Raw genomic sequence first — 17,842 nt, forward strand, 5'->3', positions numbered from 1 at the left:
ATTTTAAAACATACTTTAAGGTTTTCAGAGATTTTAGATGACTCAACATTTACAAAACTCTTTTTTTTCACAGCTTTAATGGGAATTAAAAAAAAAGACAAAATCATTTCCATGAGTAAACATCATGTCGGAGGACGTGTAAGAAAACAAGCAGTGATGGTTCTGAGGAATGTAAAAGAGTTCTGAGTGTTTTCAATAGAGTTCTGAGGTCCCAGGTGAGTTCATGTACCTCGGCCTTATGACGTCCCCGTGGACTCCTCTGTATCTGTGGTTGCTCTGGATGGAGGTCAGGTCTTCTTTGTAGGTCCCTTCATAAATCCCTGACTGTCGTTTCACGTAGCTCTCGCTTTCATCTCTGTAAGAAAGAAACAACTCTTTACATTTCACCTGAACACATGCTGTCAGGATGCTCCTGCTGGACTTTCATTGATTCAAATGAACACTGTTCCTCCTGTGTTACCCACCCGAGACGTTTTCCCATGATGGTCTGAAGAAACTTCCGGGCAGAGATTTGACCCAGGACTTTCCTGTAACTGTTAGTAAAGATGGCGTCAGCGTGGCGTCCTGAGCTAAAATCAGAAGGTGGATAATTTATATCAGTTCACTTATTATACGACAGTCATTTTGAGTAGCTGTCAGAAAAAGTAAAAATCAGGATGCAGCCTGCTTAGGATGAGTCAGAGGGGGGTCGGTCTCTGTAGCATTAGAAGTCTAAGTGCTATTTGTGACTTCGCCAAGGGTATGTAAAGGATAAAACGACGCCCTCACTGACATTTACAATGAAATCACTAAAAATATACAGTGGTGGCCAACATTATTAGAACACTTGGCATACTTAAGAGGTTACTGTTTTGTTGAATTGGCCTTTAAAATCCCCATAAAATAAATGAAATAACTATAAAGTCATCATCATGCTCTATAAATCATAGAATAGATCCATCATGAGGAGATTCAGGTCATTTTACTACAAAAAACAAGCTAGACCAATTTCAGCCAATGTCACACCATCATGTTCCTTCACAGAAGGAGACAAAGCACTCGTGTAATCACGTTCAGGTGTGATTGTGGTTAAATTGATGGCGATGTGAGAGTCTGAGGACACAGCTGCGTGGTTCTTCTGAAGGTAGAAAGCCTCTCCTGCTCATTAACCTCCTGAGACCCAAAAGAAAAAAGGTTTTGATAGTATTATTTTTTCTAGATAATATAAGTATTGTGGTTGAAAGAAACTTATTACAGCAAAAAAAATTCCAATATTGTTGTTTATTTAATTTTTATCATCTGCCCCTTGGAGTGGACATCAGGTCTTGGTAAGTCACAGAATGTAATTATATTATTTCATGGATTTCTGTATTTCTGTTAAGATTTCTGGACATTTCATGAACATTAAAACACTTATATAGTGGGAACACATCAGAACATCAACATGTCATTTTAAACTGCATTGTGTGTGTGTGTGTGTGTGTGTGTGTGTGTGTGTGTGTGTGTGTGTGTGTGTGTGTGTGTGTGTGTGTGTGTGTGTGTGTGTGTGTGTGGTGCGTGCGTGCGTGGGTGTGCAGGTAAAATCCTCTCAGCCTCACTCAGCCCTCTGCTTCCTGGAGTATGGAAATTGGTTAAACACAGCTGTATTTAGTCCTGCTGTCCACTACAAAGGACAGTGAATAAAAGTTGTGTTTTGAAAGGGTTAAAATTACTGTACATTTGTGAAATCTTACTAAATTGAGGTTAAGACACTTACATTGAAGAATCAATTTGATTATTAGCAAGAGAAACATGATATCTGCAACAACAAAAAAAAGATCCCTCACCTCCTTTGGTGCCATAACATGTGGAAGGTGAGATTGCAGCAATTTTGAAAAGAAAGTTCATGTGCTCTGTTGGCCACACCCCCACAAGTGAGACATCATTAGAAGGCCCAGGATGTCTTCTTCAGAGGACAGTAGGGTATTTACAGACTGCATGTATGGTGCTTAACTTAGATGGCTGAAATTCATGTCCTCCACAGAGGACAAAAATAAATTGTCGGGTCTCAACATGTGCTTGGTAACATCAGGGTTTTGTCACTGAGGCCACATCACCAATTGGTATAAATCCAAAAGCTCTAGAAGAAGTCTTGAACACATGTTGCTCTCTGAACCTGACTAAGGTGAAGAAGGAGCTAATGAGTGAGCAACAGGTTTGAGTAAAGGTCTTTTATGATGCTGGCTGGAGTTACTGCCACATAGCCAAAGACTTGAGATGCAGTCCAAGCACCGTAAAGTCCACTTCAGACCGCCATGATGCCACCAAAACACATCAGAACCGTGTAAGCTTTAACAGGAAAGTCAGTTTGGAATTTGAGTTCAGGTTAAAATATGTTTATATTATTTATAGGGTAACTATTTACATACAAGTTTATTCAAGTTATTATTTGTGTATTTATGATGGAATAATTATTTCTACAGCATCTTCTAGTTGGGACCAAAACATGTTGAATTTCCCCCTTAGGGGATGAATAAAGTACATCCTATTCTATTCTATTCTATTCTATTCTATTCTATTCTATTCTATTATATGTTGAATGTACTTCTGTGGTTCTAATTACATTTGCTTGGAGCTTGGTCATCCTAGCCTCTCATTGGTTGGTTCTGTGACGTGATTGAGTGATAAGGAAGTGTTGTTATGCTGATCCAGTGTGGCTAAAGTAAAGTGCTCATGAGAAAGTTATCCGTCTCCATCCTGCTGTTTCTTATTCATACAGTGACCCATCTACCACACATCAAGCCCTTATGTTACAACCGGTAGAGGTAGAAAAAATAAACTTTCAGACAGACGAGTGAAGCATCTCAAAATGTCAGCCTCAGGAACAGGTGACTTAGTGAAAACTGATGGATTCATGAATAAGAAAGTAGACCACAGCATCCTGGTGAGGCACAGAGTACCACCTGGGAGTCGTCTTATTGGGCCTGGATGTATTTTCCAAGAGGACAATGACCCTAAACACTCTTCTAACTATTGCCTGAACTACCTGAGACAGAAGAAATCTGCTGGAACATTAAAAATGATGGACTGGACCCCTCAAAGTCCCAACCTCAACCCCATCAAGCTAATGTAGGCAAGTTGGAAAATAAAGTGGACAGATATTGAACATCCAAAGGTAGAGTTGCAGAAGGCATGGGATCACATTAGTGTTGAAGTTCTCAGGAAACATATGGACACTATGTCAGAGAGATGTGTGCTGTGATGCTGCAGAAGGTGGACACCGAATATTAAAGTGGATAAAAACAGGAGGACTCGCTTCATGTGATGTATAACAGCTGCATGTTTCATGAACATTATGAAATGAAATGAGTTTTAGAGGCAAAAGAAGGTCAATACATTCAGATCTGTCAGGTGTTCTAATCATTTTGGCCACCACTGTATACATATAAATACACAGGAGGATCGATTACATACAAGATCTGGAATGGCTTTCATTGAGGCGTCTGTAGATGTTGCAGAATGCGGATTACGCAGGTCAAAAAAGCTCAAGTTGAATCTATATCACACACTGACCGTAACTCTGCTCGCTCCCTGGGAGATCTGGTGTCTTCCTCCAGCTGCTCTGCTGGATTCTTTATAGAGGAGGTCATCAGGATGGAAGTGTCAGTCTGACCAAACCTGAGAAATATCACCATAAATATTTACATCAATGTATTTATTCTGGCTTGTTAACTTATTCCAGACTGAGCAAAGAAGATAAACTAATTAATTTAATTCTGCATAGCTTTCACACCAAGCGTATCATATTTGATACATCAGTTTTTGAGACCTCTACATCGTCAGTGTGATATATTTTTCAGAAAAAAACTGATGTATCAATACAGATACATGCAGTGCACGGATAATCCACCAGGTGTGAGTAATTCATGCACCAGAGGGACGTCACTTGAGACATCCAAAATGGCAGCTGTGGATCAGAGATCCACTCGAGGTTTCTCAGAGATATTTTTTAACAATTTTAGAAAAGTTTGGATGAAAAAAACTTTCAAACTGTTACTGAAACTTCAAGAGGAATATTTACTGGATTGATGCAATGTAAAACTAATTAAAATTTCATAACTTAATTTATAGTTAAATCATGTTGAAAATGTATCAAAATTAATACAGCAGGTATATAAGGTCATTTATTTACAAATCTGTTAATCATCATCTTATTACATTTCATATATTATGCATTCCATAAAGCAACATACAGTCTTTTTATTATTTAAGAACATGTTTAAATGACATAATGAGGTATATTTAGAGTAGAAATTGAGATATTTATAAAGTATATTGTATTTTTATATATGTAACCTTCTGTATCATGATGATTGAGGACTGATTGAATGTTGCCATGGCTCCCTAGTAAATAATTATCTTTTGCTCATTGATTTCCACTAAAAACTGAACAATTCAGAGAAGAAATATACAATAAATTAGTTTTTTTTTGCTGTCTAGCAGATATAAAATATATATGATGTTGTCATGCAACATGGAAAAAAATAATTTCTAGGTTTGAAATTACTTTTGGAGGAAACTCAAAGTTTAATAGGCTAAAAATGTTGTTTTTATATGTTTTGTTTGTTTAAAAAAGAAGAAACTTTGAGCAAAAAAATTTCACCAAAATATCAGATGTATCAAATATGATATAAATTAAAACTCATATATGAAAATTGCTGTTTTATTTTTTATTTTATTTTTTGTCAGAAGGTCAAATAAACACTCAATTTTCAAAGAATTAGAATTTTCTGGCAATCATTTGATGGTTCAGGCTTTACAGGGTTGAGATAAGAACAATATCTCCTGCAGGATGATGTGTTCTACGGCTGCTTGTGATTAATCTCAATGTAACACAGTGATAAACGCAGACCTCTTAACCCTGTTTAGCATAATAAAAAGGGTTAAGTGGTCTGCATTCATCACATGGGCAGAGGACAAAGCTAACACATGCAAAGCAACCAGGTTCAAATCTTACACTGCATGTATCTCCTGGACTGGACACTGTAATCATCTTTATCTCCATTCTTTACACATTTAATTTTACTGCTTATGAATGTTGAGAATTCTACACATCTCAAAGATTTGAGCTGCTCTCTGAAATGTGGCAATATCGGCTTTTACTAAAATCAAAATTCATATTCTTCAGCCACCTTATAGTATTTCTATCTCTGCAAATCTGAGTCAACCAGTCCATCAGTGTTGCAGTAACTTGAAAACCACTGCTGAAAGATGAAACAGTGACATAAAGAGAGTTATCAGTCTTACCTAATAGACGGGTAAAGAGGTGAGCCTGATAAGGACATGACCAGGCAACAGAACAGCAGCAGTGCAGCTCTCTCCATCCTCACAGCCGGTCCTGGAGAAGAACAGACAGATAAATAAACGACAGGAGTGAAAATGATGTTAGGAACAACGCTGAAGCCTCAGTTCTTCTGGAGCAGCCTCATCGCTCTGCTCTAAAGTTTCTGCAGGAGAACAAATGTAGCCACGCTGGAATAAATTAACATGTGATAGAATATGTTAAAAAGTACCAGGACACTGACATGAAACCTGTGATAGAAATCAAAATCTGTCGTTTTGGAGTTACCTTGAAATTGAGCGTGAATTCTGAGTCCCTGCAGTCCCTCTTTATTTGTTTCCCTCCACTCTCATCTCTCACTGCCAGGAAAGACTGGACAAAAGAAAGAGAACAGTACTGTCATCCCTGTATCCATGGTCAGTTTATACTGAACCCGTGGCTCCAAGTCACTCCCACATCACACAGAATGAGTCTCCCTCTCTTTCTCTCTCTTTCTGAGCTGAGCTTTCTGCAGGCTCTCTCTTTCTTATGTTGTACCCCTGCTTCCTGAAAATCAAGTTTGCTTAATCAGCTTTTTTTTTTACAATTCAATTCAATTCAATTCAATTCAATTCAATTCAATTCAATTCAATTCAATTCAATTCAATTCAATTCAATTCAATTCCATTCCATTCCATTCAATTCAAAGGCCAGAGAGCAGTGGTCTAAGAACAAGGTCAGGTCAATAACTGCACAGCAGCAACATTTATATTATCACGTTCACACAAACATACGTACATTTATCCCAAAATATAAATTTAAATTTAAAATTAGAATTAAAATTGAAAAATAAGTGTGGGGAATGTGCCGTGGTTGTGATAGGATAGAGAATAATTTAACTGAGGTAAACATATTTACCAACAGAAGAATAAGGGAGTGATACTATGTGGGTGAAGGGGTCAAATGAACACAGTGCATAAGAAACCAAGTACAACTGGGAAAACATGTAAACAGTGTGTAAAAGAAAACTAATACTGAATAAATAATGTGGATAAAGTGATCACAGGACAAAAATAAACAGTAAATAACATGTCCTGGGTGAATAAAGTGGTTGTAGTGCATGATAGCAGATTGTACAATCAAGGTCAGTAAGGCACATAAAAATAAGAAATCTAAATATATATATGCATATGCATGCATGCACCATTAATTCCAAAGCAATGTGTAAATAGATGAGCAGTTTAAGATGATGAAGATGAATCAAAATGTAGGAAAAAAGACACTTTTCACTAAAAAGCTTTAGTTGTAAATAAATGGATTTAGGAAAATCAAGAAACATTTTACACATCAGTTTTGGAAAGTTTGGACAAATTAAAACTTTTTTCCCCCGATAAAACTAGTTAAACAGATTAGAAATACAGACCCAGAAGCATTATGTGAAGAAATCTTGAGACCATAACATCACAAGAAAATTGTTAAAAGTGTAAATAAAACAAGTAAGAAGTAGGGTCATTTTTCATATAACTCCATTCAGAGAAACTTAAACCTTTCACGCATAGCGGTCACTACAAAACACAGCCATTCAGAAGCTGTGTCCTGCGAAATACTTCTGTAGAAATGAGTAAATAATCACATACACTGCAAATCACTGGCCAGCTGCTGTAACTGTTCCAAGATAACATAAGATAGGATAGCACACAGAAGGTCAGATATGGCATGCAGCTCTGGGATGTCCTGCAAATCTTCTAGAGGACACTTGAAGGAAAACTTTTTAGTTACATCAAAACAATAATAATAAAAAACTCCTCCATGGGTCGCCACCTTAATGTGGTGGAGGGGTCTGGTGCGATGTGGATTGGGCGGCGGCCAAAGGCGGGGGCCTTGGCGGTCCGATCCTCGGTTACGGAAACTGGCTTTTGGGACATGGAACGTCACCTCTCTGGTGGGGAAGGAACCGGAGTTGGTGCGGGAGGTTGAGAGATACCGGCTAAATATAGTCGGGCTCACCTCTACGCGCCGCTCGGGTTCCGGAACCAACCTTCTTGAGAGGGGTTGGACCCTATTCATTGCTGGAGTTGCGCCAAGTGAGAGGCAGAGGGCAAGTGTGGGCTTGCTCATAGCTCCCCAGGTCTCTGCCTGTGTGTTGGAGTTTTCCCCGGTGGACAAAAGGGTTGTTTCTCAGCGCCTTCGGGTTGGGGAACGGGTCCTGACTGTCGTTTGTGCTTTTGCACCGAACGGCAGTTCAGAGTACCCACCCTTCTTGGAGTCTTTGGGACGGGTGCTGGAAGGCGCCCCGACTGGGGACTCCATTGTCCTGCTGGGGGACTTCAATGCTCACGTGGGCAATGACAGCGTGACCTGGGGGGGGGGCGTGATTGGGAGGAACGGCCTGCCTGATCTGAACTCACAGTTTGTCCATACCGAACACCATGTTCGAACATAAGGGTGTTCACAAGTGCACGTGGCACCAGGACACCCTAGGTCGCAGATCGCTGATCGACTTTGTAGTCGTATCGGCTGATCTGCGGCCGTATGTTCTGGACACTCGAGTGAAGAGAGGAGCAGAGCTGTCAACTGATCACCACCTGGTGGTGAGTTGGATCAGGTGGCGGGGGAGGATGCCGGACAGACCTGGTAGACCCAAACGGACAGTGAGGGTCTGCTGGGAACGTCTAGCGGGGGACCCTGTCAGGCTGATTTTCAACTCCCACCTCCGGCAAAGCTTTGACTGCGTTCCGGGGATGGGGGGGGAAATGGAGTCGGAATGGGCCCGGTTCAACGCTGCCATTGCTGAGGCAGCTGTCCGGAGCTGCGGTCGCAAGGCTCCTGGTGCCAGTCATGGCGGTAATCCCCAAACCTGCTGGTTGACACCAGAGGTGAAGGGTGCCGTCAAGCTGAAGAAGGAGTCTTACAGGTCGTGGCTGGCTTGTGGGACCCCGGAGGCAGCTGACAGATACCGGCAGACCAAGCGATCTGCGGCCCGGGCGGTCGCCGAGGCAAAAACTCGGGCGTGGGAGAGGTTTGGTGAGGCCATGGAGGAAGACTTTCAGTCGGCCTCAAAGAGGTTCTGGCAAACTGTCCGGCGGCTTAGGAAGGGGAAGCGGCCCTTTGTTCGCACTATTTACAGTGTGGATGGGGAGCTGCTGACCTCGACTGAGAGTATAGTCGGGCGGGGGAAGGAATACTTCGAGGATCTCCTCAATTCCACCAACATGCATTCTGAGGAGGAACCGGAGCCGGGGGATTTGGTGGTGGGCTCGTTCATCACTGGGGCCGAGGTCGCGGAGGCAGTCAAGCAGCTCCGAAGCGGCTGGGCCCCGGGGGTGGATGAGATCCGCCCCGAGTTCCTCAAGGCTCTGGATGTTGTAGGACTGTCCTGGTTGACACGCCTCTGCAACGTTGCATGGACATCGGGGGCGGTGCCTCTGGAGTGGCAGACGGGTGTGGTGGTCCCCCTTTTTAAGAAGGGGGACCAGAGGGTGTGTTCCAACTATAGGGGGATCACACTCCTCAGCCTCCCTGGGAAAGTCTACTCTAGGGTGCTGGAGAGGAGAGTCCGGCTGTTGGCTGAGCCTTGGATACAGGAGGAACAATGTGGTTTTCGTCCTGGCCGTGGTACACTGGACCAGCTCTACACCCTCGGGAGGGTGCTGGAGGGGGCATGGGAGTTTGCCCAACCAGTCCATATGTGCTTTGCGGACCTGGAGAAGGCTTACGACCGTGTCCCCCGAGGTATCCTTTGGGGGGTGCTCCGGGAATATGGGGTGGATGGCCTGTTGCTACGGGCCATTCAGTCTCTGTATTGTCGGAGCCAGAGTCTGGTTCGCATTGCCGGCAGTAAGTCGAATTCGTTCCGCCAGGGCTGCCCTTTGTCACCGGTTCTGTTCATAACTTTTATGGACAGAATTTCAAGGCGCAGCCAAGTGGCGGAGGGTTTCCGGTTCAGTGGCCTTGGGATTCTGTCTCTGCTCTTTGCAGATGATGTCGTCCTATTGGCTTCATCGAACGGTGACCTCCAGCTCGCACTGGGATGGTTTGCAGCTGAGTGTGAAGCAGCGGGGATAGGGATCAGCACCTCCAAGTCTAAGGCCATGGTTCTCAGTCGGAAAAGGGTGGCTTGCCCTCTCCGGTTCGGAGGGGAGTCTTTGCCCCAGGCGGAGGAGTTGAAGTATCTCGGGGTCTTGTTCACGAGTGAGGGGAAAAGGGAGCGGGAGATTGACAGACTGATCGGGGCGGCGTCTGCGGTGATGCGGGCGCTGTACTGGTCTGTCCTGGTGAAGAGAGAGCTGAGCCAGAAGGCAAAGCTCTCAATTTACCGGTCAATCTACGTTCCGACCCTCACCTATGGTCACGAGCTGTGGGTAGTGACCGAAAGAACAAGATCGCGAATACAAGCGACCGAAATGAGCTTTCTATCTGCAGGGTGGCTGGGCTCAGCCTTAGAGATAGGGTCAGGAGCTCAGACATCCGGGAGAGGCTCAAAGTAGAGCCGCTGCTCCTCCCGATCGAGAGGAGCCAGATGAGGTGGTTCGGGCATCTGGTTAGGATGCCTCCCGGACGTCTCCCTGGGGAGGTGTTTCGGGCATGTCCGACTGGGAGGAGGCCACGGGGAAGGCCCAGGACACGCTGGCGAGACTATGTCTCTCAGCTGGCCTGGGAGCGCCTCGGTATCCTCCCAGAAGAGCTGGTGGAAGTGGCCGGGGAGAGGAGTGTCTGGGCTTCCCTGCTGAGGCTGCTGCCCCCGCGACCCGGACCCGGATAAGCGGAAGAAGATGGATGGATGGATGGTATAATAATAAAGTTAAGTTGGTCATAATAATAATATATATATATATATTTTTTTTTTCATATTATTTATTCATTTAAAAAAATGTTTTATCTATTTTTTTGTATTTCCACTATTTTTTTCTTCTCTATTTATTTTGTATTTTAAATTATTATTATTATAATATTATTATTATTATTATTATTATTATTATTAGTATTAGTATTGTTATTTTCATTATTATTATGAGCATTATTATTATCATTATTATTATTATTATTGTTATTAATATTATCATTATTATTGTTATTATTATTATTATTATTATTATTATTATTATCATTATTATTATCATTATTATTATAATTATTATGATTATTATTATTGTTTTTTCCCATTAATTTACTTATCTTCTTATTTTGTTTTCTTATACAACAAAGAACATCACTTGTTATCATTGTTTACGTTGATCTTCTTAATGTGTAAAAGTTCTAATAAACAGATCTTTGAAAAAAAAAAGAGAATCAGAGCAGACTTTCAGTTTTAAAGTTTTCACATATTTCTGAGATAACGTTTCGTTAATTCAGTTAAACAAAGGTTCTTTTCCTCATATGAATAAAATAGGCCTCCGTAGCTTTCAGTGCTGATACTGTGCTTTCTTTAGTCTTTGTAATTCTTACTTTCACGTATAAATGTCTCTGAACATGAGTTACATTAAATGTTGAATAGTTATTCTACATTTTGGTGTTTTTTATATCAGCTTTTCGCCAACGTTCTTCTTCGGCGTTGTTTTACACGGACCTTAAAGTTGGACGTACCGGTGGGACATCTTTGACTGACGGACTGCTGAGGAACAAGAGGAATCCTGACTGTTATTCCCGTCTTTGCAACTTAGCAGGATACCACATCAAGCCGAGCACATTTGTCTGCGATGAGCCCCAAACAACATTATAATAGACCTCAGAGCGTCATACTGATTTTAATCATAAAACTGAGCCGCGCAGGCGCACTTTGGACAAATTACCACTCCGATTTTACGCGAGTGCAGCCAAATTCAGGCTCATACAAAACACGTAATCTACCTGAGAGTTGTCGCAGTTAAATGAACAGACAGTCTTTGCTAAATATCACTTGATGCATTTATATCAACGTTACAAATACACGTATCGGTCCCTTTAGTTTCAAAAATAGGCAAAGTACTCGTTTCCGGGTGCAATGACGTCTCCACGGAATGTGGAGGGAATCCTCTTGATTTAAAATCATCTTTGGCACCAGATGACATGAGCGTTCTGAATGTCATTTCCCCAAACATGAAACCAGCACAGCAGACACACTCTCAGAGGTTCAGTGAGATAAACAGGAGACCAAATGTTCATTAATTCACTGTGTGGCTGTAAAAGGTTCCACAGTTACTGCTGAACAAGACCGGAAGTCACAGGATCTCCAACTCCTAATAATGGGGCACTTTAAGACTTTGAAACCCTTATTCAAAGTTCCAAAGCACTGGGTGTCTTTCACGTTTACCAAACCCAGATGTTGTTCTAATTCAGCCAACACAAATCCAGCAACCAGAGAGAAGAGGAGGACTGTAGAGGAGTTCAAGTCCCAGCTGTCTTCTGGTCCAAGTTTTAAGAGTTTCATCCAAGCAGATCCCACGAGGAAGACTTCTGCAGCACATGGACAGTGGTCTGAAGAGAAGAGCTATCTTTCTGAGGACTTGGACTTGGGGAACTCAAGGAAAGGTCTGTTTACACAACACTGAAAACTATCACATGAATGTATACTGTTTGAAGAATCTAACCTGATGATGTGTTTGTAATGTTTCAGTGTACTTTGAGACGTATGGCTGTCAGATGAATGTGAGCGACACAGAGATTGCCTGCTCCATACTGCAGAGTAAAGGATACCACAGGACGTCTGATTTAAAAGAGGTACAGGAGGGATCTACTGTCATTCAACTTTAACATTAGTTTGGCAGATTAATAAACATAATGGGGTTTTCTTCTCACAGGCAGACGTTGTCCTGCTGGTAACATGCTCTGTAAGGTAAGACAGTTGGATTCATTCATTCATTCATTCAGATATCATGTTATCAAATATGTGTGTTGTCGACAATGACAGTTTCACTATTTATAAACCAAACTTACTTAAATTGCTATGTAAAGTTTTTATGTGTCCACACAAACCACACTACCGGGCAAAATGTTTGGACACACCTTCTCATTCAATGTTTTTTAATTATTTTGATTATTTTCAACATTGAAGATTAATACTGAAGAATTCACAGTCATCACAGAGCTCTTATAAACAGAATGTAAGAAAGTGAAAATATTATAGAAGGAATATAATAAGATATAAATACGTATAAAACAAAATAAAATAAAGAAAATATTAAAAAAATAGAATAAAATAAAATAAAAAACAAATGAAATAAAATAGAATAAAATAAAGATTGAATAAAATAAAATAGAATAGAATAAAATAGAATAAAGATCAAATAAAATAAAATAGATTAAAATAAAATAAAGATCAAATAAAATAGATTAAAATAAAATGAAGATCAAATCAAATACAATAAAATAAAATAAAGATCAAATAAAAAAATAGATTAAAATAACATAAAGATCAAATCAAATAGATTAAAATAAAATAAAGATCAAATAAAATAAAATAGAATAAACTAAACTAAAGATCAAATACAATAGATTAAAATACAATAAAGATCAAATGAAATAGAATAGAATAAAATTAAATAAAGATCAAATAAAATAAAATAGATTAAAATAAAATAAAGATCAAATGAAATAAAATAGGATAAATAAAGATCAATTAAAAATAAACAGAATAAAATAAGATACAGATCAAATACAACAAAATAAAGATCAAATCAAATAAAATAGAATAAAATGAAATAATACTAAAGTATATACAGAAGCTCATAATAGTTAGAATTATCTATGTTCAAAAGTGCTGGGAATGAAGGAGATGTATACAAGGATGTTTAAGTGGCAAAGCATGGCTCTGTACATTTCTCTGTGTCATACCTGCTCTCACCTTTGTTAGAATGAACATGTTTTCTGATGCACATCTGGTTTGATACTTACGTATGTTGAGCAAACTGAGAGAATAATGTTTCATACTATAACTCTGGTGTCTGTGTCACAAGTACACTTCTGAGGAAATTTTAACAGAGCATACGAAGATCTCTGACTCACATGTCGTTAGCCATCCAAGCCTTTCATGCATGTCAGTAACATATATTCTGTAAGAGCGCTGCACAGCATGACGGGAGACTTTATTTTGCACTCATTTTAATTATTTTGTTAACAGAGAGAAAGCAGAACAAACCATCTGGAATAGACTTCAACAGCTGACAGCGATGAAGAAGAAACGGCCAAAGAGCCAAGCACCAATGAAGATAGGAATCTTAGGTGAGTAAGTTCACCATGTGCACCCCTTTGAATGTTTCACAGAGGCTATAAGGATGTGTTTATGGTTCTGTTCCAGGTTGCATGGCAGAGAGGCTGAAGACGGAGCTCTTAGAGAGGGAGAAGCTTGTGGATGTTATTGCTGGACCAGATGCCTACAGGGACCTCCCCCGCCTGTTAGCCGTATCTGATGGAGGTCATCAGGCAAGCAACGTGCTGCTGTCATTAGAGGAGACGTACGCTGACATCATGCCGGTCCACCACACGGCTCAGGGGCACAGTGCTTTTGTGTGAGTGTGCAAACATCACCTCCTGGTTTTACAGCGACTGTGGTTCTAGTTTATAACAAGGAGACTCTGTGATTGGTCCTCTGTGCTGTCAGGTCCATCATGAGAGGCTGTGACAACATGTGCAGCTACTGCATTGTTCCCTTCACCCGGGGCAGAGAGAGGAGTCGACCCATCAGTTCCATACTGGAGGAAGTGCGAATACTCTCTAACCAGGTGAGTAACCTCACCAAGGTGTCGTCAGTGCAGCGTTCAGAAGTCAGGACTATCACTGTTTAAACTTTACTGCAGGTTAAAGATGTATCATGAATAAATATATGACTAGTGACTTGTCTGTGTGTTTCTGCAGGGAGTGAAGGAGGTGACTCTGCTGGGTCAGAACGTGAACAGTTACAGAGACACATCAGAAGAACAGTTCTGTGGTCCAAACATGACCCAGCTCAGCCGGGGATTCAAGACCATCTACAGAACCAAACAGGGAGGTCTGCGCTTCTCTGACCTGCTGGATCGGGTGTCACACATCGACCCTGACATGAGGATCAGATTCACGTCCCCTCACCCCAAAGATTTCCCTGATGAGGTACACACATTGTGATATTTATCCCCGTTTGGTGCAGATGGCAAACTGTCAGTCTCATCCCAGCCCAGAGCTAGTTTTGCTCATCACAAATGTAGATCTTTTTATCCTGTTTAATCAAACTTTGGAACAGAATCCTCATTCCTGCTTGCTTGCTGTGTGGAGTGAACTCAGCTGAAAAAGGCTTTCTGATGTTCACAGGTTTTGCATCTGATTGCTGAGCGGGGGAACATTTGTCAGCAGATCCACCTCCCGGCGCAGAGTGGGAGCAGCAGAGTCCTGAAAGCAATGCGTCGTGGGTAAGAGTCAAAGTGGGCCGCAGATAATTATTAATCTCTCTTTTGTACCATGCCTCAAAGGGAATTAAGAAGTCTTCAGTTCTTTTCCTGGTCCTAAATATTTAATTTTCTATGTCCTTTAAAGGTGCAGTGTGTAGAAGTTAGCAGCAATCTAGAAGAACAGATTTGGTGAAAATGGGATATAATATCTATAACTATGTTAAAATCTGTGTTCAATCACATACACTACCAGTCAAAAGTTTGGAAACACCTTCTCATTCAAGGGTTTATTTATTTTAATTATCGTTACACTGTAGATTAATACTGAAGACATCAAAACTATGAAAGAACATATATGGAATTATTGAATGAACAAAAAAGTGTTAAACAAAGCAGAATATGTTTTATATTTTAGATTCTGTAAAGTAGCCCCCTTTTTTCTTCATGACAGCTTTGCACACTCTTGGTATTCTCTAATTAACATGAGCCTTGTCAAGAGTTCATTTGTAGAATGACTTGTCTTCTTAATGTGTTTGAGACCATCAGTTGTGTTGTTCAGAGGTAGGGTTAGTCACAATGCATAGCCCTATTTGACTACTGTTGTAATCCAGATTATGGAAAAAACAGATTATTTCATAGTTTTGATGTCTTCAGTATCAATCTACAATGTTGAAAATAATTAAAATAAATAAAAACCATTGAATGAGAAGGTGTGTCCAAACTTTTGACTGGTTGTGTATAATAAATGAAACAGAGAACATAATCATTATACACGGCTTTATATGATCATACAAACGCGCATTTATCTTGAGGTAGTCTTATTTTCATCTCCAAGACTTTTATCATTAAATTACACACTAATATGTTTTAGAGATGTTCAGTTATACACATAGTTACTATCACTTCTCACTACCAATAGTTTGGTGCTGACAGTTCATGCATTCACCCAAAAAAGAGTCTGAATTTTATCATTTTGTGTTATTTTAAATTGTACTTCCTGTCTAATATAAGGCTGTCTTTAGGAGTGAATACATGTCATGACTGTGTCATAATACACAGAGAAGCGCCTGATCGAAAAGCTGCCTGTAACGTTTATGTGTTCTAATAATGTGTTATGTTTTATAATATTTGCAGCTACACCAGAGAAGCGTACCTCGATCTTGTGAGCAACATCAAGAGAATTATCCCAGGTAGGATCATTTGTTTCTTTATTGAGCACAAACAGAAAGAGTGAACACATCGTTGGCTCAGGAGAGGAGTGGTTGTCCAGGTTTTGGAGGATTTGCTGTTTGATCCCCAGCTCCTGCAGGATGCATTTAATAGTGTCCTTTGGTACAGTGTCTGAGTCCCAACCTGCTCCTGAGGGTGAAGCTGTCGATGTGTGAGTTAGGTTGAATCTAAATGAAATAAGACCGGTCATTGATATGCATTTATAAATACATAACACTCACTCAATATTCACTGTAGGCTAAAAGGAAAAATCAAAGGGAGGACAAAGTTAAGATATTTTACAAATGTACCCACAGTGCTCGTAAAACAAACTCAAACATCCTGAAATAAATGATCTCTCCATGGTTATAAATGTAACCCCTGTCAAAAACAGCTGTGAGGCCTCACACTTGTCATGGAGGCTGGCAGTTTTGTTGAATGAAGTAGTTACTCTTGGAAATCCACCTTTACTGTTTTAACCAGGTGAAACATTGAGGTTAACATATCTTTTTACCTGTACTGAGATCCCAACAAATCCCAACAAATGTTATCCTCAGACTCTTTACAAAAAGAGCAGGTCTAGACCGTACTCTATGTTCTATTATTAACAAAGACCCAACATCAAGACAGGATAAGATCCAGTCCCATCTTACAGACAGGACTCAGTCTGATCTCATCTTAATCCACCATGAGCAGAGCACTTTGCAGCATTTAGCATGTTACAGTGGCAAGGACAAACTTCCTTTAACAGGCAGAAACCTCCAGCAGGACCAGACTCATGTTAGACACACATCTGCTGAGACCGTGTTGGAGAGAGGGATAGAGGGAGATGAAGAGAGAGAGATGATAGTGGTGAGACGGATAGTAGTAGTTGTAGCAGCTGGAGTCTGGAACGTCCACAGTAGCAGAGATCCAGAGGAACCTACAAGACAAGGGAGCTCAGGGACTCCAGAAAGGTCTATAGTTGGTGACTTTAATAACCATTATTGATTGATTAATCGGCTGCAGGAGCTGGGATCAAACCGCCAACCTTCCGATTGATAGAAGACTGAATCTACCCACTGAGCCACAGAGCCGCACATACTGTGACTTTGTAATGCAGCTTAAAAAGACTTCCTGGTCATAATTCAGGAAACAAAAAAGAGATTGTACTGAAACATCACACTTAGCTATATTGAACCAGTGAGACATTTTGTATTGCACCTCTTACACCCTATGGCAGTGGACAGTTTGACACATAAACATGAACAACATCTGTGCAGTACAGTAACAGTAATCAGGGCTCTCGGTGCACCGCCACCTTATGTACTCAGGTGCTGGTCGGTTGCAGGACCATACATATGCGCACTGAAGTGACTTTACTGTGAGCGGAGTCCGTCTGTCAGTCGCTCCCTCAGGCTTACCCATCTTAATCACAGGTGCAGTCACAGCTGTGATAAATATATATAAAAATATAACTTTAAACATGTTAACCATTCAATATCGCAAAAATATTCGTATTCAATAGTCATTACTACAAAACAACTTCAAATACATAAAGTCATAAAGATGAAAAACAGTTGTTTAACATTAACTTCATGTCGTCTGTGTGTCAGAGGTGAGTCTCAGCAGTGACTTCATCTCAGGCTTCTGTGAAGAGACGGAGGAAGACCACCAGCAGACGCTGTCCCTGATCAGAGAGGTGGGCTACAATGTGGGGTTCCTGTTTGCCTACAGTATGAGAAAGGTGAGCATCTGAACACTGCAGCACTGTTCTGTGTTTAAAAATGATACCCCAGCCTTTCTTTTCAGAAGTATCCTCTTCTTTATATGGTTCATAGATGTCTGTGTCACTGCTCTTACTCAGAAAACTCACGCCTTCTATCGACTACAAGACGACGTCCCAGCGGAGGTGAAGCAGCGAAGGCTGGAAGAGTGTATCAGTGTTTTCAGAGAGGAGGCAGCGAGGGTCAACGTGGCTCTCATCGGAGGCACACAGCTGGTCCTAGTGGAGGGAGTGAGTACTGCACACATCTTGATC

The 17,842-nt window shown here is 40.8% G+C and overlaps 2 protein-coding genes across 5 annotated transcripts in view; one reads left to right on the forward strand and one right to left on the reverse strand.

Moving 5' to 3' along the window:
- ghrh (growth hormone releasing hormone) lies at positions 1-11,025 on the reverse strand. 4 transcript variants are annotated; one of them, XM_034682466.1, is made up of 6 exons: positions 10,862-11,025; positions 5,588-5,671; positions 5,266-5,356; positions 3,532-3,636; positions 465-569; positions 11-355 (listed from the first exon to the last, which is right to left on the reverse strand). In XM_034682466.1, the coding sequence occupies exons 3-6, from the start codon at positions 5,340-5,342 to the stop codon at positions 193-195; spliced, it is 450 nt and encodes a 149-aa protein (XP_034538357.1). In that variant the 5' UTR covers positions 5,343-5,356; positions 5,588-5,671; positions 10,862-11,025; the 3' UTR covers positions 11-192. The 4 variants fall into 4 exon arrangements, with proteins under 4 accessions (XP_034538371.1, XP_034538357.1, XP_034538365.1 ...); XM_034682474.1 differs by having other exon boundaries at positions 10,845-11,025; XM_034682480.1 differs by lacking the exon at positions 10,862-11,025 and having other exon boundaries at positions 1-355; positions 465-533; positions 5,588-5,844.
- The window catches only part of cdk5rap1 (CDK5 regulatory subunit associated protein 1), a 10,030-nt gene continuing 3,073 nt past the window's right edge, over positions 10,886-17,842 (forward strand). Inside the window, exons 1-11 of the mRNA XM_034682437.1 lie at positions 10,886-11,785; positions 11,871-11,974; positions 12,055-12,089; positions 13,374-13,474; positions 13,551-13,761; positions 13,854-13,974; positions 14,108-14,338; positions 14,537-14,634; positions 15,748-15,803; positions 17,418-17,548; positions 17,669-17,818. Coding sequence (XP_034538328.1) covers positions 11,500-11,785; positions 11,871-11,974; positions 12,055-12,089; positions 13,374-13,474; positions 13,551-13,761; positions 13,854-13,974; positions 14,108-14,338; positions 14,537-14,634; positions 15,748-15,803; positions 17,418-17,548; positions 17,669-17,818 — 1,524 coding nt within the window. The 5' untranslated portion in view covers positions 10,886-11,499. The remainder of the gene's footprint in view (positions 11,786-11,870; positions 11,975-12,054; positions 12,090-13,373; positions 13,475-13,550; positions 13,762-13,853; positions 13,975-14,107; positions 14,339-14,536; positions 14,635-15,747; positions 15,804-17,417; positions 17,549-17,668; positions 17,819-17,842) is intronic.

The sequence above is a fragment of the Notolabrus celidotus genome, chromosome 1, assembly GCF_009762535.1.
Source record: "Notolabrus celidotus isolate fNotCel1 chromosome 1, fNotCel1.pri, whole genome shotgun sequence".
Lineage (NCBI taxonomy): Eukaryota > Metazoa > Chordata > Actinopteri > Labriformes > Labridae > Notolabrus > Notolabrus celidotus.